Below are 22,926 nucleotides of genomic sequence, written 5' to 3'. Positions count from 1 at the left end.
ACACTGCTACTCTTAGCACATTAGCTCAAGCAGAGCTAGCATGTGTCTGTCTACCCGCACTGGGAAGCACGCTCCCAGCTGTAGTGTAGACATACCCCAAGAGAGAGCACTTTTGGGTACAGTGTGGGCTGAAGAAGAGGCTTGGAACTGTGAGCACACAAACTGTTTCCTGTTTGATTCTTACTGTGTTCAGGGGAACAGAACTACATCAAAGAAATATGTTACTTCATCATCTATTTCCCCTCCTGTCGGAAACAATCCACAAGACCCTAAATATTGGATAACTGCTTGGGTCAAAAGGGGTAACACTGTATTGCTGTATAAAACTACCTCTAAAATCTTCTGCTACTAATAATAAAACCAGGTTGTGGAGATACACGTTTGAAAAATTCCTTCTTATGGCTGGCAGACTCTATAAGTCTTGAGACAAAAAATGGTATGAAGTCAGTCGTCCATTTGGAATCGACAACTGTATATTATAGCAATAGGCAGCCAACGTACACACATACACACACAAAATCTGAATGCTGTCCTGATTCACTGTTACAATAATTAACACCACAAATATACCCTGTTTCCCCGAAAATAAGACAGTGTCTTATATTAATTTTTGCTCCCAAAGATGCGCTAGGTCTTATTTTCAGGGGAGGTCTTATTTTTCCATGAAGAAGAATACGGTACACATTTATTGTTGCGGCCAATCAGTGAGCTGCGCGGCGGCGCCCGCCGCTACAGTCCAGAGGAGTCAGACGCCTTACGGTAGCTTCGGGGCCTTATATTCCAGGGTGGCCTTATTATCGGGGAGGTCTTATTTTCGGGGAGATGTCTTATATTACAGCGAGAGGCAAAACTGGAAGTAGGTCTTATTTTTGGGGGATGTCTTACTTTCGGGGAAAGACGGTATATATCGTCACGGCAGAAGGTGTTAATGTTATGCACGTTATGAGTCATCAATATATAAGCATTCAGTATGAAACCGTGCATAGCAAGAATTAACTGGATGGCCTAGACCTAGAGATACCATTCAGTAACCACACCCAGATTATCACTAAAGGGATTAAGCACTTTCTTTTGTCAGACTGGGGACTGACCAGAAGCCAACTCCAGGCAAACCTGTCTGAGGTTCCTGTGTATTGCACAACAACGTCAGAAAGGAGAGCTAGCACCTATGCCCACCTAATTAAACCATGAAGTCCTGGTCAAACAGTTCTTTCCCAGGAAGAACGCTCGGGGCTGAGGCAGAAGAAGGGAACAGAGAGTGCTTATATGCAGTTAGGGTATGCCTTCACTGTAGAACTAACTCAGGCTGCTACATGGGCATTGCCCCTACGCCTTCTCCACCCCAAAAAGAACCTCTCACCTGAATTTGGTGGTGATTTTAAGCCAGGCTAGTTGGCTTGTCTGGGGCTGTAGGCTAAAATCTGAGTGATGCATTCAGTTGGGTTGATAATCTGCCCACAGTGCAGTGAGCACACAGGCTAATCACTCACATGCTGATAGGCCTTCCCACAATTCCCCCAAGTGCTTGAAGGGCAGACAAGTTCTCCCACAATTCACTGGGAAGAATCAGAGTGGTTCAGCTTATTGCAGCACAAAGAACCATGGAATATGCTCCCACTAGTCCTAGCAGCACACATGGCTGAGTGCAGCAAAGAGGAGGACACAGTAACTTGGGTAGGGCCTTGCCCTGTGGTGGCTTACACTAGGGCTAGGCTTGATCATCTGAGTTAACTCTGAAGTGAAGACATACCCTGAGTAACCAATACGGACAATGACAAAACCCCCACTTCTCAGTAGCAGGAAGATGTCTCTTAGTTGAGATTTCTGCAAAAGGAAATTGCCTGCGTGCAGTTGTTGCCACTTCTTTTCTAGGTAAACAGAACTTGTTTACAATTGTTCATACATAAATTACACTGGAACATAACCCTGACTTTGTGTCATTGATTTCCCTTCCAACAGGAAGGAGAGCTACCAAGCCTGGAAATTTGCCCTCAAAGTGCCAACAATGCAACTCAGTTTCAGAAGAAAATGACGTTTGTGTGCCTATTTTGTACCTAGAAATCTCTGATATAAAACCATCAGTTCTCTTTTGCACCACTGTAAATCTCAACATACAACCATAGCTGAGAACATACTGTACGTACCATTTTTTCAAAGTTTACTAGATTGTCAATGAATGTCTTGTTCCCCTCATGAGTAAACGTCATGTCTGCATAGAAATAAATGCAATAGTCTTATAGATAATTGAATCATGACATACAAAACAGCACAGCACTGTATCTCTATCTCTTCAGTTACAACAATCATACCATTTAATTGTTAAAAAGCATGCTCCTTTTATTAGAGTGAAACTTTGAAAGATTTCTCACTGAGGCTAGTGCAATTGGAGTCTGACATTCAGATTTACTGAAAACTCTTTCACCTATCTCCATGTCATGATTTTTTTTTAATGGAAAAGAGGATTGCACCTTCCACTGAGATTGAATTTTACTTTCTCTTACTGCCTTTCACTCTTCAAATATCTGACAACTAACTTTCACATGAATAAGGCTGGTAGATTTTCTAGATTACCTTTTATAAGTAAGGGCATGAAGGGAATTATGGGAGGGTCCAGTTTAGCTACAGTAAGCCTGTAGGCCCTATGGTTTCTTGATGGATCCTTAAAAAAAGAAGAGATCAGACAATTATTAACACGGATCAAAAAGCAGACACTGTATAGCTTCATTTAAAAGCTATGGTGTTTATTAAATGTAATTACTTTGTCTTGCAGCTTTAAAAAGTGCAGCTTCAAAACAAGGACAGCTTTTATTAAATTTAACAGTTTTCCTATCAAATGACAAGATATAAGTGTGATTACAAAAGAGCTTATTTGAATAGAAACATCACATTTTTCCTCCCTCTAATGGATTTGCAGACACCGGAATAAAAAAAAATCCATGTTAGAAAATATAATTTCCCATATGTACAATGGGAAAACATGTTATAAAGCTTTTCGGAGTTTCCCAGATTGACCTTAAGTGGTACATAAATTCTGTCAGAGTAAGTTCCTAAGAGTATAATTTATTAGTCATACATGCTTATTTTAGCAGCACTAAAATGGGATCATAAACTTCTTAAATTCAAACAAGGACATATAAAATGTTCTGAATCGAGGAATTCAAATCAGTTACTCAGAAACTGAATTAGTACAGATTGTGCACAGAATAAAGGATCTATTGCCATTTACCATCAAGCTTTCAAACTCTGCATAGATCTTCTTGAACTTGCTTGGAAGTTTCTGTTAATAAAACGAAAACAACAGAAAACTGTGTTAAATTCAATCTGCATTCAGTATAATCATTTAACTGTATATGTTTCTTGTAAACATCCATAAAGCAGGAAAAACTGTTCCTTTTGGAACAATGTGGTAATGTAAAATACAGCACGTCTCCTAGCAACCAGATTATAAATAGAGATGGGACTGAGCTACAAAACCTGGATCCTGATTTGGATCCAGTCCTGAAGTTACCTAGTTTGAGATGTTCAGATTCAGATGTTGAATTGGCCCATTACAGTGACATGCTGCAGCCAAGTAATTCACATTCATATCTGGATCCAAAGTGGAAATGAAAGTTTAATTCAGTGTTCCAATTCAGGCCCATCCTTAATGACAGCCTGTTTGAACCAAAACAATTCACAAAAATACCTTGGGCAGTATTATTTCAACTGGATCATTCACATACGTGACTTTTGGAATATTCACAAGTCAGTCAAACCACACCTGGGCATTTCCAGGAGATATCGTTAAGGCAAATGTATCATCAGCTATTACACAAATCCTTGATTCGCCTGGCATCCAAGGGTCAGTGTTCATTTGTTTGGGTTTAAGTTAATTAATAACTTTTCAGTTCACAATAGACACTGAAAATGAACTTTTGTCAGCTATGCCTACAGTGAACAAAGGATATGGTGGAACATTATTAAATAGTTGCTTTCTATCTCATATTATACTAGAAATGTTGAGCAAATTTACTGGAACTGGATACTGGTATGTGAAAAAGACAGCTTCAAAGATCACAGTAACTTTCATATATCAAATTGAAACATGTCAGCTTTCTAATTTGCATTACAAATTTGAATATATTTTCTGATCAAATCACATTACAACATTTAGCGGGCATCATAAGCAATAAAGAAATATTTCCTTAAAGTCAATTCTGCAGCAAAGTTTTCCCTCTATTTAATAGGCATGTTATAGGAAGATAGAGTACCACAGCAAGGGCCTCATTTCTAATGATGGACATGAACAATTGTGTGCCTATTTTCTATACGCATACAAATTAGGTATTAGTGAATGAAGTGGCCATATGCACCTGCAAATACCTGATTTGTGTGTGAGACTGACATACCTGCATATGAACAATAGTAAAAATCGGGTCCTAAATATGTATTTTTAATTATGTTCACTGTATATATCCTGGAAAAACCAGCAGAGATACTCTTAGATTATGCTTTGATAACCTGACTGCTCTGCTGACCAAAGAATGTGAAAACATTTATCTGAATACAGTATCATACCTCTTCCACTTACAAATTTCCCCCCCCTTCCAGCTCAATCCCCATATCTATTGTAAATTCCAGTTTGTTGTACACAGTAAATAATTTAAATTCCACCTCTTGTCTGCTTAGAACTCCTGCCCTCTTTTAACCCCCAATCTTAGTAGCTAGAAATAAAGGGCCATTTATTTAGAAATTAGCCTTCAAATTCATGCCTTCAGTGTTAATTGTGAGAAGGTTTATGCTGGTATTAGAAAAATCAATATAGGCTTCTCTGGCTGCAAATTGCAGGTGTACATTTAGATTTCAGGTTGAGGTCTTTTTGTAAACTGCTGCCTTCTGATGGTACCTCGAATCCCCATTTTCAGGCCAGATTTTAGAAACGTGTTAAATGCAATAGGTCATATTTTGGTTTCAGTTACACCAGTAACATATCACTGACATATCACAGCAACCTGGCCAAACATTTTTCTATTTTTCATGAAAAATGTTCACAGAAATATCCAAAAAATGTGCAAACATTTTCTGTTTTCAACCAGCATATATAGGTCAACATTTTTATAAAAATGGAAATTTTGATGAAAATGTTTTGCAAAAAAATTTCATGAAAAATCTTTCAGAATTTTTGGAGCAGGGCTACACTGGGGTAAAGGAGAATTTGGCCCATGAAATGTAATTTCACCTTGCTTCCCACAATGATTTTGCCTCCCTCTTCACCTCCTTTTTTGTAAAATAAAACACAACACAGCAGCTCAGTATTGTGCTACACAAATGCTCATTAATGGTGTGGGATGTCTCCAAGCTTTTAGCCTACAGTAGTAACCTCTCCTCTCAGGAGCTGAATTACTGTCTTGAAGAATGGCATGCCTCCCTCTCAACCCTAATTCTAGAAATAACATGGATGGATGTTGTTGCTTACTAAAAGCAGAAATACAATCAAAGGTCTCGGAACTAGACTGTAGCTATCACTTACCTCCCATGTTAGTGAAAGGCGGCTCACAGCAACATTACTCAGTCCCATGATAATAGCGAAAAAGGAATTAAGATTTTTGTATTCCTTACAGCTGAAATACAAGAGGTCCAGACTTTTAATGTTATGCATATAATCAGAGAGAAGTAAAACTGAGGTCCTGAAGAGAGTGGACTAGAAGCCTTTGGTTTGAGTTTGATTACATTCTGGCAAACCTTACCAGTGGGCTTGAGACATCATTTTGCAACACCTCTCCCCCTGAGTTTTGTTTGAACCTCAAACTCAAAGCATAATGAGAAGCTTGGTAAACCCAGGATAATTGTATCCATACTGATCAAATTCACCTGGAAGCTTCTCTCCCCTCACGCCTCAAAATTGGCCACCAGTTTTCCTCTTATCTGATGTCATCTTTGGCATACGGGAATCCATGGCCTTTTAACACCTTTCCCTCCCACCAGTGCACTATCTCTTGACACTAGACTAAGTTAAGGCCCAAGGAATGCTAAAAACACTGGGAGAAGCATGGTTTACACTCCTATTGCTGCAGAACTTGGTGGGCTGGCAGGTTGTCTACACCCCAGAAGAGTCTTACTCCAGATTCAAGGGGCAGATGACCAGAGATGGCTGTGTTTCAGTGACCCCTGTATACATAGTCTGTAATCAGTTTGTGCGGGTTTCTTGAACTCTTTGGGATCTTTCAATTAAATAAGTGCCAGTTGTCATCTTCATCATTATAAAGACCCTTTACAACATATCCATCGCTGAAGACCCCACATACTAGGTGCGCTAAATCTGCCCTAACCTCCAATACAAGAGTGCTCCTTCATTAGTGCTGAGGAGAGACTGAAGGATATAACTGCATGTTACAGAATATCTGATATGGCATATCTTTGCAAATGATTTGCTATGTTTGTTACTATAATTGCCCAAAGTAGAAATCTTTAGGCCTATGCTTCTTTTGCTATTTGACTTGCAAAGGTTGGGTGGTAAGATATTAAGGAAACTATAAAAGCAAGAGATTCAAACTGTGATTCTCAAATATAATTCTCTACTTCAGCTCTATCTACAGAAGTTCAATCTTGAATATTTTATCCTCTCTCCGATATCTCATCTTGTATCTTTACCTTAAACTCAGCATGACTAAGAGTGAGCTCATAGTCTCGCCTCCGAAAACTATCTCTCCTCCCAATACTATACCAGTGAACAGTGTTACCATAATCCCGTCACCCAGGTTTGTAGCCTTGGGGATTAACTTGGCTCGGTTTCCCCTCACGTCCAAGCCATAGCCACATTCTGTAGCTTTTCCTTCACAACATTTAAAAAAACACACCTTTTTCTTTTTTTTCCTGATGGTCAAATCACTTGTCCACAACCTAATCATCTACTAATTACTGAGACCTCTTCTGCTCTCGGGCCTTCTTGTTAACAACCTTACCACCCTCCAACCTTCCAATGCTGCTGCCAAAATTATTTCCCTCATATGTTGCTTTGATGATGGTAACATGTCTTTACTTGTTCTGGGAGACACCAAGCATAAATCTGGGTTCTGTAGAAATAATAAATATTAAAATACTAGTGTTCAAGCGTAGTATGGGCTTATTTAAGGAAGCTGCAACTTGCAATTTACAACTACCCTTTGTCTGAAATAAGGGAATGTTTTGTGAGTGTGCATATGGAGAGAGATTTTTAATGACTGTGTGTGAACTAGTGTGTATCGAGATGAGAGAGAGGAGGCATGGAAGAGTGAGTAAATATCTTTTGTGTATACACATAAAGAGGTTCTTTTAAATAATGTGTATGTAGAGACGCCGAGTTTGTGACCTGGTGAGCTGTGCACTTTTACCCAGCAAGTGGCAGGGGCAACCATTGCACAGTAAGCCGAAAGTACACCAGGCTCAGCACAATGAGCCCGCATCTGGTTATGCAACTTCCCCTAGGGGCGTGAGCACCAATAAGGGTGCATTGCGGGGCAGAGAGAGCATGTCTATTGGAAAAGTGGGGACCCCTCAGTCACAGTATGGAAACAAGGTGCTCAGCAGCCATTATCTCCGAATATCAGTATGCCAGGAAAGCTGTAGAGCCACACAATTTCACCGCCAGCTACCCTGGAAGAGTAACAGTGCTGTACTGAACTGAGTGCCCTCCCTAATGAGTCCAGTGCACCTTCCTCTGCTCCCAGGAATGATTCTACTCTCATTCGGTTACTAGTTTATCAAGGCTCTTCATGTGCAAATTTAGACAGGCATATTACTTCAAGGTCTGGGCCTACCTTTTTTTAACCCAATCCCTTGGCTCTTTCTGTTCTAACTCTTCAGCACATTATATTTGTTTCAGTATGTTCTGTAGCACCTGTTACCATAGCAACAATTTATATGGTAAGAAAGAGCCCCATAATTTTTAAAGTTCTCTTGCAGCCGCTGAAAATAAATCTGCCAGCTCAGTTTTTATTTAGGAAAATCTTGTGCTTCAGAACTCCCTGCCTTTAGGAGACACAGAGGTCTCAGTAGAGCAGGTCACGTTTAGCCATTTATTTTTAGAATTGTAGTGAGACCAGAAACATGGAAGTAAACAGGTCATCAAGCTGATCTAAATAGCACAAGTTAACCCTGTGACACTGGGAAATCTAATGGGTCTGGGGCACTTTATGATTGATTATTTTCCCTGTTTTTTCTTCAGGTGAAGTTTAACTGTTATTTTGAAGATGATTGATTTTAAAGGTTTATTAAATTTACCTTAATATCTTCATTTACTTGCATTTATGCATTTTCCCATTTCACACTGCTGATTTGAGGAATAAACCTTATTCATTTGTGTGTATGTATCCTACTGCCCTCTACTGGACAGAATATGTCAAATCTGCTTTCTGGTTTACAATTTCCCTGTAAAGAACCAGAAATAGAATGGCTGTTTTTAGAGACTACTGGAGAGGAGTATGTTCTATTTACCTTACTATGAGTCTGATCCTGTGAGGTGCTGAGTGCATCTTATAGGTGTTGGGTGCCTTAAACTTCCACTACCTTTAGTGAATGTTGAGAGCGCTCAGCAATTTCCAGAAGGAACTCAGTACCGTGCAATATCAGGCCCTCTATGCAGCAGAATTGGTCATGCTAGTGCTTGTGTATGATTTGTATGTGGGCATGGGTTTGGAATATGAAAAATTATGATTTCTGGAGCAGAATTCAGAGTTTATTTTATGGTAATCCTTTCCTCCCCCACTCCCTCATGACACTTTTAAAAATGGGGGATTTGTTTTATAAAATGCAAAAATGTTTTTTCATGTTTTAAGTGTAAATTACTTATTTGTATTATAATAGTACCCAGAGGCCCCAGTCAAGATCTGGGTCCATCATCCAAGGCATTGTGCAAACACATAGAAAGACACAGTTCCTCCCTTGAGGAGTTTAGAAGCAACAGGTGGGTGTAACAAACAATAGCAGGGATTGGGAGGAGGGAAGAAGAGGTTAACAGTGCTAGGAACTCTGGTTACATAGGCTAGTTGTGGCCCTGCTCCCTTTGAAGTCAACAGAAAGTTCCTACTGAATTCAGTGGTGAGGAATCAAGCCCTAAAAGCACAAATTGAAGGTTCCAAGTAATTTTAAATTTATTTTAAATGATGAGATATTAACAAACAAGTAAGAGATCAGCAATCCCCACTGGCCAGCTACCTAGCCAAATACGCTTTGCTTGAAAGTGAGCTTACATTTTGCCTATTTTTGGGGTCAATTGTCTGTTATTACTCACAGATTTATCTGTTTTCACTGAGCCATACTTTTTGGGTGGCAAAACTAGGATAATTTGCAATTTTCCAGCAAAATGTGCAAATACTTAGTTTTTGTAATGAGTCACCCAAAATGTATCACTCAGCTGGAGTATTACAGAATATTATAATACGCTTTAATTATGAAGGACTGTTGTTTCTCCATGTGTCCTTCTGCTATCCATCTTTAAGCTTGGTAGCTGGAAAGAGAGAGACAATAACGTTTTGGGTGTCTGGAAAAATACCACAGAGTGAGGCTAACAGGAGCCGCTCTACACTTTCACCCTGCTCTTCTCCTGCTCTACTTTCACTCTGCTTGAGGGATTTCTACCCCAGAAGAATGTAAATGACTTTATCCTGCATGTAACATAAGTGGATTGGTCCCACTGAACTCAATGAATTACTCATGTAGGTGGTTGCAGGACTGGGCTCTAAGAATGCTGGGAGCAAGGGTAAATAGAGGAGATGAACAGAAAAGGGGAAGACAAACAGTAACAGGGAACAATCCTACATTAACAAGGATGGGCAAGATTAATTAGGCTTTTTCAGCTATGTTTGATTCTCTGTAAAAATTACAAACAACAAATATATTAAAAACTTGGCATATATTTCAGCCTCTGTCTGTATATATTAGTGTATACTCACTGGGCTGCTATCTTAATGAATTTCTTTAACAGTTGAACACGCTTGCTGAGTTGGGAGCAAAGACAAATCTCTGTGACCACCCAGAACTGGATTTCATTAAATCTTCTCAAAAACAAGTCCAAATTTGCTGTGGTCTTTTTAAAATTGTGCCTTCCAAATGTGTGGTAAATCAGCTCCAGCTAGGAGAGAAAAAACAGGGTTGGTTTTCAGATGTTTCTTTTTTGGGGGGGATTGAGAGGAGTGAGAAGTCACTATTAGGTTTCTAAATTATTCAGGCTTGAAACTTGCTGTGCAGTAAATGTGTGCATGATACAGCTGACAAGGATTCAGCTTGCATTGCAAATTCAGTAGACAACCACTAAGGCACATTAAAAGCATAAATATAGACTATGTAGTAACAGTTTAATACCCTCAATGAGACATATCAAAAGTAATTCAATATAGAATGCACTATTAGGCGATATTTCTTTGATATACTTTATATTTTTGTGGTGGCTGGAATAGTATTTAATAGTTTCAAGGCTTACAACTGCTAAGGTTCTACAAATTAAACTCAGAGAAAATCTGGCAAACAGTATCAGTATCTACACTGAACAGCTAAACGTTTAATAATAAATACTACGATGTTATTTAGATTCCCCATACCTCATGCACACAGTTGAAGAGCTCCCAGTCATAAATTGTCATCTGGTATGCTAAGTCTTTGGAGCTCATGAGTTCAAAAGTTCCTACAGTTCCAGTCGATGGGCCTTCTTGTTCTGGCAGAGGTGTCTGTCAATAAGAATAATGATACAAGAATATTTCAGAATGATAATTTGCACCACCAGTGCTTAGTCCTCTGAAGAACTCCTGATGTTTTTTTCCAATGTCACCAATTTCTGAAGGGGTTTCAAATAGTATAGGCTGCTTTCAACTATAGGTAGCAATAAAGCCACTATTATCAATTCCCATTTCTACATGCACACAGATCCAAACCACAACATACAAACCTAATGTTTTTGCAACAAACAGATTTTAGTGATGTGAATTATTTCCTTTATTATAATTTAGAAAGCTGTAACAATCTAATAAGTGTATCTCATACTTTCTCTTTCAGTATACATTGCATATATTCCATGCTTCGGATCATTATCTGACATTTGTGATTGTATAACTCCCAGTTATGTTATTGGGAGTTTTATGTGTCCACAGAATACATTCCTTTGAGTTATTAAAGTATTAATTTTTAAATGGATTTTCATATAATCTAATAAAATATGTGAGCTGCAGTTTTGCACAAAACACAAATAATTCTTAAACTAAATCAATTTAAAATGTAGGCTGGGATGATTCCATGTTTGGAGTCATCTACTGTATATATTAGGGTCAAACACACTAAACCATCCATACAAAAATTATTCAGTTGCCAAACAATATACCTGTTGCCAATTCACATGCACCCTGTAAACACATCCTTGGACTTCTTAAATAGTGCTTCACATGAACCTACATTTTATATTGCTTTTGCTTCCAGGAGAGGGCAGTGTAGTTCACTTACAATTTTCTCTACAAATTCCTCCATGCTGTCTTTAATTTTTAATGACCATAATCTAATATGTTGCAAATTATCATAGAAAAATGTGCTGTCAACAAAGCAGGTCCCATCCTGAGTCCAACCTGAACCAGGGCTGCAAGATCAGGTCCCATATTTCAACAGACTATATTTCCAAACAAGAAAGTTACGATTACTACATTATTCTGCACTTACAAAAGAAATTATGGCTGCAAAATTTTAACAATCAATAGAGCTCTCTGGATTAATATACCAGCAGGCCCCTAAGTAATACATAAGTATATAGTAAATTTATTTCTGCTAGAGTTGCTACTTTTTGTTCTCTACGATAAACTTGCGTCACAAACAACATAATGATACAATCACGTCAAACTGATCCAAAATAGTTTGCAATAAACTACTGGCATTATGGCTCTACAAGCCTAGCTTTTCATTTTTACTTTCAGGAAAGAGTGACTTTTGCACAAAATGAAATAGATTTTTGTTCCTATTCAGAGACTATCACAACACATTACTGTGTTACCATTACAAGCAGCTGGCCCTAAATATATTTTCCAATGCTGGAGAAGAAACATTTAGACTTAGACACACAAAATATTTGCAAATTCATCCATTCCAGAATAACCCCCTTATTTTCACAAGGGGTTTGCCAAGCAAAACATCCACAAATTCACAAGTTAGAAAGCGCATTCTTAAATGGTAAAAGGTGTTTCATTTTGTAGGATTCTGCTAGTTATTAATACCATTCTTCAGAATACTGCAGGAACAGTCAATGTGTGGACTTCTATTATGGAGAGCTGAGAAGCAACTACAAGATGCTTAATGCCCTCTATTCCTCCTGAAGCCAACAGGAGCTGAGGACAGTCAGAACATCACAGGATTGGGACTTTGTCACATTTGAATGGTACAATAAAGTGTATTTGACATATTCAGTCCATGCTAACTGGAGATAGCAAAGATGGAAAAGGCAGCCAAGGACTGAAAATTTACAACTAAGTTTCTAAATCTAAAGCAGAAGCAAAACTCAGATTTTGCAATATCTATAAAAGAAAGAAGGCAGACATACTAAGTAACTTGTTAAAAGCATACAGGAGGTCTGGAGTAATAGAGTTTATGCTGACATGGCTTGGCAATGACGGTTGTTTTTAATGAAGTAAAAGGAACAAAAAGTACAGTAAAAATCAAGCACCATAAAAGCAGGCCCCATGGACATTGTTAAAGTTACTGTATGAATAAGCACTTATGAACAATTTTACTTAAGGAAATCCAGACTTTCTACTTAGAATATTTTCTGTGATTCAAGTTAGAATCATCTGTGATTTTGTCACGGTATTTGTGGGGGTCAGGCAGAAATGGTTTTAAAGCACTTACTGCATGAATCGAGTCTGTATAATACTTCAATTGATAACATCTAACTCCCCTTATACATACAGGGACGGGGGGGTGGGGAGAAGAGAATTCTATAATCAGATCCGCACCACAAATCTGGGTTATAATATTTTCCTCTGCCTACATACTCAATTCCATTTAGAATATTGGAGTCAAAATTTGCTGTGTGGATAAGAGAACAATTTTTGCTCTAGTTTAAGAAATGATACTATTACCCTTTTATATATATATATATATATATATATATATATATATAAGGACGCTCTTCCCACAGCACTGTGACAAAATGTTAGCTCTGAATCTCTCAGATGAGCTAAAACATTCAAAAGGCAGAATGGGGCAAGAAACTTTTGAGCTACTAGTGTTCAAAGTACAGTAAAAGCTGTGTTATATGGCACTTGATCAAACAGAAAGCTCTATCAACCCGCATTTCTGATATCTCCCAATACAAATCTTCAGTCTAGTAACTGGGACTAGTATACTGCCCAGGAAGTTATGCAATTGAACATTTTGCACTCTACTTTTATGCAAAAGAGGCAGAAGACAAGTAAGCAACTTGATATCAGGGATTCATTCAAAAAAGCAGCTTCCAGGATGTGTCATAGGGTCATTACAGATTCAGCCCAATCCCCTACACCTTCTACATCTACAATGATAATTGCTATTGATAGTGATGACTCTTAGGCCTGGTCTACACTACGGGATTAATTCGGATTTAGCAGCGTTAATCCGAATTAACCCTTCACCCGTCCACACTACAGAGCCAGTTAATTCGAATTAAAGGGCCCTTTAAATCGATTTCTGTACTCCACCTCGACGAACGGAGTAGAGCCTAAATCGATTTTGTTAATTCGAATTAGGGTTAGTGTGGACGCACACCACCGAATTACTGTGTTTAAGTTAATGGGGTATTGTGGCCGCACACCACCGAATTAATGTGGTTAAAAACTGAATTAAGGTGCTTAGTGTGGCCGCGCACAATCGAATTTATACAACCTGTTTCCCAAATTCGAATTATCTAAATTCGGATTAATCCTGTAGTGTAGACATACCCTGAGGCACTGCAAGATCCTGAAGTGTCTTCTGAATCATCAAAGAAAGATTAAATTATGTTCAGTATAGTTTTAGTGTTAAGTGTATTTTTAGTGATGTAGCTGTACGCCATGCGCTGCACATATTGATATGTAGTGTTATAAGATAACCTACTGTATAGAAAACTTTACCTGTATACACCTAAGTGCTTCAAGAAACCAACCACTCTGCAGTGCAGTACTACTACTGGATTGGTGAGTACCTGTTATTCATTTAATTATATTCTAATTCTTTGAAAATTGGTAAGTATAACTCTTAGTTAGCTGGTATTTGTGACTAACTGGCACCCCCCCCTCACACACACCATTCCTCAACATGCCAGATAATAAAGCTTTTACTGTATCTGGAAAGTTAAGTTCCAAAGAAGCTCTCTGATTTGCAATGCTGAGAATAGTATACATACATACCAGGGAATCAAATTGGTCTCGTGGGCAAGCGAACAGCCGTCCATTAACACTGAGAGTCGTAAATGCTGAAACATCATTAGGTTTGAGCACAACCTTTTCTATAAAAATGAAAGCATATGATTGCCTATTAAATGCATGTGGAATTAACAGCAGCGACCTAACAACAACAACAAATTAGTAGGTATGTGCATTACTTGAATGAGTATAGTGAATGCCTTAGATACAAGGTAGATGACTATAAGAACCCACTTACTGAAGAAAAGTGACATCAATATATAAATGAGCAAAGCTCAAATGAAACTCCCATCAATCTGGGACATGGAATCCTAACCTCCAGACTGAAATCAAGAGTCAGGGATCGTGCATAGAAACCTTTAGAAACTACCACCCCCCAAAACCCAACAATAATTAGATCACCATTCTCTTGAGCAGGGAGAGATTAGAAAGCTCTTCTTATTCCAAAATTGACTTGAAAGTCAGTAAGTAAGTGCATTTCACCACACCCTCAGGCAATCATGGCAGTCCTAAAAAATGGAGTGCAGCTCACAGGTAAAGAAGAGCTTATAAATTGATTTATGAATCACTCTCTCCCCGTGTATGCTAAGAAGGCTGCCTGGGCTGTCACCCACTTTTGAAACAAAAAAATGCTGCAACTGCAAAAAAGTGGGACAGGATTTGCTCCTAAGAAAGAGATTTCATACTAGTTGAACATGTATTAAAATGTACTGGAATAGCCTTTACCAAACTAGCAGTGGTTTTGTGCTTCATTTAAAATGAGAAGCATTAAAGATCATGCAAAAACCATACCTCCTCCTGAACTCATCTTTACTATGATCAAGCCTTCTCCAGAACCCAGTTTATCTGCTACTGCGCTGATCACTTCCTTAACAGAGGCCACCACCGGCACACGGATAGTAGTGTAGGTGTGATCTATACAGTATACCTTAAACAGAACTAAAGACAAAAGAGTGCATTGTGAATACTGTACATAACCGAATACAGTTTACTGTGCAAATTACTTGCTGTACTTCAATAACCCATTGCTCACAGATATAACAAACACCAGCAGGTCGCCACAAGTTTATTTGGTACTGTTGCTCCAAGACTGATAATTGTTCTAAAGTTTGACTAATTTCAATAACTGATTTGCAGGAACTTCCAGCAAATTATAAGATATTAGAAATTCCAATGTTACCATATTATTCATAAAAGGCAGTAGCACTTGGTATTTCCTTAAGTTTCAGGCCACTGGATAGTCAAATATTTAATAAGTGATTTTTCTTTTTTCAAAAGTTAAGAAAAATTGGCTATAAATGCTCTACATACAATATAGAGAGTTTACATATTTACAAAACCAGATTTGATAAGAGATTCATGATCACAATCAAAGCTTAATTTAAGCTGCATTGCATTTGTTCTAGTCCCCTTTTTTATATTTAAATATAATATTGAGAAATCAATAATGTTTCGGAAAATGAGAGGAAATGGCCTCGCAACAAACATACAATTGTAAAAAATTAGAGCTCTGAAGCGATTAAAAAAATTAATTGTGCTTAATCGTGATGTTAAACAATAATAGAATACCATTTATTTAAATATTTTTGGACATTTTCTACATTTTCAAATATATTGATTTCAATTACAACACAGAATACAAAATGTACAGTTCTCACTTTATATTTATTTTTATTACAAATATTTGCATCGTAAAAAACAAAAGAAATAGTATTTTTCAATTCACCTAATACAAGTACTGTAGTGCAATCTCTTTATCATGAAAGTTGAACTTACCAATGTAGAATTATGTACAAAAAATAACTTAATTCAAAAATAAAACAATGGAAAACTTTATTGCCTCTGAGTCCACTCAGTCCTACTTCTTGTTCAGCCAATTGCTCAAACAAGTTTGTTTACCTTTGCAGGAGATAATGACCGCTTCTTGTTTACAATGTCACCTGAAAGTGAGAACAGGCATTTGTGTGGCACTGTTGTAGCCAGCATCGCTAAGATATTTACGTGCCAGATGCGCTAAAGATTCATATGTCCCTCCATGATTCAACCACCATTCCAGAGGACATGCGTCCATGCTGATGACGGGTTTTGCTCGATAACAATCCAAAGCAGTGTGGACCTACACATGTTCATTTTCATCATGAGTCAGATGACACCAGAAGAAGGTTGACTTTCTTTTTTGGTGGTTCGGGTTCTGTAGTTTCCACATCGGAGTGTTGCTCTTTTAAGACTTCTGAAAGCATGCTCCACACCTTGTCCCTCTCAGATTTTGGAAGGCACTTCAGATTCTTAAACCTTGGGTTAAGTGCTGTAGCTATCTTTAGAAATCTCACATTGGTACCTTCTTTGCGTTTTGTCAAATCTTTGGTGAAGGTGTTCTTAAAATGAACAACATGTGCTGGGTCATCATCCGAGACTTCTATAACATGAAATATATGGCAGAATGTGGATAAAACAGAGCAGGAGACATACAATTCTCCCCCAAGGAGTTCAGTCACAAATTTGATTAACATTTATTTAACGAGCATCATCAGCATGGAAGCATGTCCTCTGGAATGGTGGCCGAAGCATAAAGGGGCATATGAATGTTTAGCATATCTGGCATGTAAATACCTTGCAATGCTGGCTACGACATTGCCACGCGAATGCCTGTTCTCACTTTCATGTGACATTGTAAATAAGAAGTGGGCAGCATTATCTCCTGTAAATGTAAACAAACTTGTTTGTCTTAGCCATTGGCTGAATAAGAAGTAGGACTGAGTGGACTTGTAGGCTCTAAAGTTTTACATTGTTTTGTTTTTGAGTGCAGTTATGTAACAAAAAAAAATCTATATTTGTAAATTGCACTTTCACAATAAAGAGATTTCACTACAGCACTTGTATGAGGTGATCTGAAAAATACTATTTCTTTTGTTTATGATTTTTACAGTGGAAATATTTGTAAACGAAAATAATAATATAAAGTGAGTACTGTACACTTTGTTTTCTGTGTTGTAATTGAAATCAATATATTTGAAAATATAGAAAAACATCCAAAAATATTTAATATATTTCAATTGGTATTCTATTATTTAACACTGCGATTAATCACAATTCATTTTTAAAATTGCGATTAATATTTTTGAGTTAATCGCGTGAGTTAACTGCGATTAATCGACAGCCCTATAAAAATACAATATAGTAAGAATTGCCCTATAAAATAATAGGAAATACAAGGTCATATTGTTGCAGAGACTGTAATGATGTTACATCAGCCAGTAAAGAGCAGGAGAGAAGTGGCATAAATTCAAGACAAAAGAGGAAGCAAGCAAAGAACTCCTTTAGCCCAACTGCCAAACCAAGCCAAATAGCTTATGTTCACTTTGGTGCCTGTCCTATCAATGAGAAATGTATAGCCTGGGGCTCAATTGCTATATAACCCTATAGAATGTGATGAGCTTCCTCCATGGAAGCAATATCTGTCTGGCCTTATGGCTGCTGGTGGTGGCTGGGTGGTGGTTAGTGGTCTGTGATATACAGGAAGTCAGACTAGATGATCTGGTAGTCCCTTCTGGCTTTACATTCTATGACTCTATGTAAATCCAAAGGAGAGACACCCAAATTATGGCTCTCTGAATATGTGATGTACATCCATGGCGAGATGCCCCTAGAGTCGTATGGAGGTATGAAATACATATATCGGATGAACACTTCTACAGATTGATCCACATGTGATATTGGTTCATCAGCACAAAGCCTGTGGATACACAATATCATGGTTGTTTCCACTCACAGATCCCCATATGGAGGGCCCCTTCCATCCATGACTCTTCTCCTATTCCTACAGAAGAGGAGAGTGACCAGCTGCCTCCACATGTGGAATGGACTCCCACTAATCCTACTCCACAGATCTGGCTCCGTGCTAGGGGGAGGGCAGAGATTGGGCTGGGGAGGGTCAAAGAGTACAGACACTGTCCCCCTTCCAGTCTGGTGGAGATTCCCAGAATGAGATAATATGGCCTAGTGCTGTATTTTTTAGCAATGCTACTTTAATGGAGTCCACAGGGGCCAGAGCCAATGGGTTTTTGTAGTTGTTGGGATTTTTTTAATACAATACCAATTAATTTTCTAAAATATCTGATTTAATCAAAATATGATGCTTGCTCTATCAGCAGGACATACCTGGAGTCCTGGCTCTAGTAAAATACTATCCATTTTACATATAGCATCCTCCACACCTAGCATCATCAAACACTTTGCAATGAGAGGTGGAACAGAAAGATAATACAGGAGTTGGATACAGCAACATACTATATAAAATGACATACAAAGGTAAAGTAGAACAAAAGGAACAAGGGAGAAGACAAGTGAAAGCAACAGAGATGAAAGTAAATATCCTAGCAAACTAGTAAAAGAGGGAAGGGGGGCGGAAGGATGCAGCGATGGAAAAAAGAAAGGCAAGGAGAATTTAATGTTGACTGTCAGCTAAACTGGAGGAAAAAGATTCAAGATGAGATTTGAGAAATAGAAAAAAAAGGAGTGCCTGATCCAGAGCCCACTGAAGTCAGTGCAAATCTGTCCATTGGTTTCAGTGGGCTTTGGAGGAAGCCTTCAGATTGTTCTGAAGGACGGAGTGGACACAGAATACAAGACATCAGAGATGGAAAATATCTGTGAGTAATCAGATCTTTCCAGACACCAGTGCAAGATTGCTCTTCATTTTCAAGTACCTTATCCACTGCTGGAGTATTGAACTGGATGTTCTCTCTCCAATGTTAAAGATTTGGAGATGAATTAAATTATAAAAGATGTGCTGTGCACCTGCTGTTTAGCTCTACTGCAACTCATCTTTGGAAACAATTCTTGCTCTGGCTCCCTGTATGCTGCCAGCTTTCTCAGAAGACGGACTAGTATATTAACAGCCAGAGTAAAACACAAGATGTCACCACAATATGCATCTGTAAGTCTTAAAGATAAAGTTCTTTAGAAGTTTGTACCTCCTACATTGCTTAGTTCTTAAAACATGGCATGGTATGTGTAACTTACAAAGTATTTTCCGTGAATCAACATGAGATTTGCAATCTACTACAGAGAGCTAGAAATTTCCACAAGTGGCACTCTTGCCTAGGATGGGCAATAAATCATAACAGACCAATACCAGTTTCCCAATCAAATGTATCAAGATTTTCATCATGTATAAGGGACAGAAACCTTAATAATTCAGGATGCTATTAGGGCCCTTTCTGGTCATGATGGTGTGTGAGGGGGATGGTGAATGAGTTGGTGTCTGCATAGCTAAATGGGAGATGAATAGTGGAAGGGTAAGAGTGTGAGTGACTGTATTGACAGTCAAGTATCAGAGGGGTAGCTGTGTTAGTCTGGATCTGTAAAAACTGACAAAGAGTCCTGTAGCACCTTAGTCTGTAAGGTGCCACAGAACTCTTTGTCGCTTTGTACTGACAGTGTGTTGTTGGGGTGCAGGGAAGAGAGAGAGACACAGAGATATACAGTGATGCAGGGCACTATTTTCTTCAGAGAGCACAGACCAATACACTAAAAAGGATGCCTGGGAACCCTGCATCTTGCCTGATGTTCTTACTGTCCCTGCCTCAGTGACCTGCTCACTTGCTGGAAATGCTGTCCCTATCTCAGGTTGGAGAAACTGTTAAGAAAGAAAATCGTATCGGGTACGGCACTATTTAAACTGTCTTGACCTAATTAAAAAAAATGATTCAAACCCGGAGAAAGTGTGAAAGAGGCTAATGTGGGGGAAGAGTGAGGTGAGGAGTTAGCTGGGGGAAAGACAGAATGGGGTCCCCGCTTTTAAATTTTTTGGGGTGAGAACCTGATCTCACCAAAATTTGAGGAGCCTAGTATTTCCTTATTGTGATTTTCCATGCTGTAAAGGGAGAGGCAGCTGATATTTGGTCAAGAATGTGCAGATCTAAAGGAGGGCAAAAGAAGAGGGAGACCATGCTAATATAGTTTTAGAAGTGAAAAAGTCAGAAACCCAGAGCTAGACTGCTATACGGCAGTCATGGCCCATGGTCCCAGGGCAAAGTGCCCTAAAGCCAGCTTAACCAGCTTCCAGAGGACAGGGGCCTTCAGCTGGCGCACTGCTCTGCGGGCTCCTATGCATACAATCAGGAGACCAGTGCCTGAAGCACGGCTGAGGAAAGGCAGCATGGCCAAGGTGTCTCTAAGCTCTTCTGATCCTTAGCTGCTGTAATGGCACTTAGGGCCATAAGCAGCTGGTGCAACTTAGTTCAGGCTGTAAATTGTTCTAAGTTGCACCGAGGGGCTGGATTGGTGCAGATACATCCGAGGACTGGGGGGATGCAAGGTGATTTAAGGACACCTTTACACCCACTCTTCCTGAGCAGTACTAAGTGTGCCTCAGCTGCAGTGTAGGTTCTGTGCCAAAGGTGCAAGTTAGTGCTGTTCCTGGGCTGCTTTAGCCTACATAAGTAGACCACTTCTGCTGGAAGTGCAAGAGGAACGGCTCCATCATTCAGGAGCCCCACTTTTTACTCTGCACAGTCATTCTTGCCACTGTGCAGCGATTATAACCGTCCACACATCAGTCTCTGTCTCACTCACACCATTCACGGAATATGAAACAAAGCCAAACGACAACACTTACCTGGCAACATTTTTATTCCAGTTTTTTATTTTGAAACAGTAATTTTTGTATTTTGAAATTTCTTATGGAATTCCTTCGCCCATTATCCAAATGAGAGTCCTGGACAGAGTTGAATACAACACCACATAAAATGCAAACTAGCTCAGGCTGAGCATATAGCAGAGGAGCCACAGGAAAAAAATGAAGGGTCATATCCTCAGCTGGGGTAAATTGGAGTAGCTCTATTGACTTCAGTAAGGAGAGAACACAGACAAATGACATCAGGTTGTTGATCCATTAAGTACATGATCCTGGCTCCTGCAGCGCCCATTCCTACTTCCAGGAAGGCAACTCCCTTCTATCAATAATGCACCTGGCCAATTGGCAGTGCTGGACATGGGGAAGGGGGGAATTCCTTAGTGTTCTCTGTGGCAATCAGCAAACACCTTCAGCCATGAGATTTGATTACTCTAACCGTAGCATTCATAATTATAAATGCCATTACTCATAAATGCATGGATTTTAAGGCCAGAAGGGACCATTATGATCATATAGCCTGACCTCCTGTATGAGACAAGCTACAGAATTTCTCCTGGTAATTCCTGCAGCAAATCCAGTCAATTGATGGGCTAGAACACATTTTTAATCCAGTATTGATTTAAAGACTCCAATATCCTTTAGTAACCTGTGTCAATATTTTATCAATACATTAGAAGCAAGAGGAAGACCAAGGACAGGGTAGGCCTACTGCTCAGTGAGGAGGGAGAAACAGTAACAGGAAACTTGGAAATGGCAGAGATGCTTAATGACTTCTTTGTTTCGGTCTTCACCGAGAAGTCTTAAGGAATGCCTAACATAGTGAATGCTAATGGGAAGGGGGTAGGTTTAGAAGATAAAATAAAAAAAGAACAAGTTAAAAATCACTTAGAAAAGTTAGATGCCTGCAAGTCACCAGGGCCTGATGAAATGCATCCTAGAATACTCAAGGAGCTAATAGAGGAGGTATCTGAGCCTCTAGCTATTGTCTTTGGAAAATCATGGGAGACAGGAGAGATTCCAGAAGACTGGAAAAGGGCAAATATAGTGCCCATCTATAAAAAGGGAAATAAAAACAACCCAGGAAACTACAGACCAGTTAGTTTAACTTCTGTGCCAGGGAAGATAATGGAGCAAGTAATTAAGGAAATCATCTGCAAACACTTGGAAGGTGGTAAGGTGATAGGGAATAGCCAGAATGGATTTGTAAAGAACAAATCATGTCAAACCAATCTGATAGCTTTCTTTGATAGGATAACGAGTCTTGTGGATAAGGTAGAAGCGGTGGATGTGGTATACCTAGACTTTAGTAAGGCATTTGATACGGTCTCACATGATATTCTTATCGATAAACTAGGCAAATACAACTTAGATGGGGCTACTATAAGGTGGGTGCATAACTGGCTGGATAACCGTACTCAGAGAGTTGTTATTAATGGTTCCCAATCCTGCTGGAAAGGTATAACGAGTGGGGTTCTGCAGGGGTCTGTTTTGGGACCGGCTCTGTTCAATATCTTCATTAACGACTTAGATATTGGCATAGAAAGTATGCTTATTAAGTTTGCAGATGATACCAAACTGAGAGGGATTGCAACTGCTTTGGAGGACAGGGTCATAATTCAAAATGATCTGGACAAATTGGAGAAATGGTCTGAGGTAAACAGGATGAAGTTTAACAAAGACAAATGCAAAGTGCTCCACTTAGGAAGGAACAATCAGTTTCACACATACAGAATGGGAAGAGACTGTCTAGGAAGGAGTATGGCAGAAAGGGACCTAGGGGTTATAGTGGACCACAAGCTAAATATGAGTCAACAGTGTGATGCTGTTGCAAAAAAAGCAAACGTGATTCTGGGATGCATTAACAGGTGTGTTGTGAGCAAGACACGAGAAGTCATTCTTCCGCTCTACTCTGCGCTGGTTAGGCCT

The 22,926-nt window shown here is 39.0% G+C and overlaps 1 protein-coding gene across 1 annotated transcript in view; it reads right to left on the bottom strand.

Moving 5' to 3' along the window:
• The window catches only part of RAPGEF4 (Rap guanine nucleotide exchange factor 4), a 228,390-nt gene that overhangs the window by 11,291 nt on the left and 194,173 nt on the right, over positions 1 to 22,926 (bottom strand). Inside the window, exons 22-29 of the mRNA XM_026647574.1 lie at positions 15,156 to 15,302; positions 14,349 to 14,446; positions 10,554 to 10,679; positions 9,909 to 10,087; positions 5,510 to 5,600; positions 3,227 to 3,277; positions 2,572 to 2,659; positions 2,145 to 2,209 (exon numbers count right to left, since the gene is read on the bottom strand). Of these exons, the coding sequence (XP_026503359.1) occupies positions 2,145 to 2,209; positions 2,572 to 2,659; positions 3,227 to 3,277; positions 5,510 to 5,600; positions 9,909 to 10,087; positions 10,554 to 10,679; positions 14,349 to 14,446; positions 15,156 to 15,302 (845 nt within the window). The remainder of the gene's footprint in view (positions 1 to 2,144; positions 2,210 to 2,571; positions 2,660 to 3,226; positions 3,278 to 5,509; positions 5,601 to 9,908; positions 10,088 to 10,553; positions 10,680 to 14,348; positions 14,447 to 15,155; positions 15,303 to 22,926) is intronic.

This window comes from Terrapene carolina, unplaced genomic scaffold (genome assembly GCF_002925995.2).
Source record: "Terrapene carolina triunguis isolate 2854851 unplaced genomic scaffold, T_m_triunguis-2.0 Scaffold62, whole genome shotgun sequence".
NCBI lineage: Eukaryota > Metazoa > Chordata > Testudines > Emydidae > Terrapene > Terrapene triunguis.
This window is presented reverse-complemented; position numbering and strand designations above follow the sequence as displayed.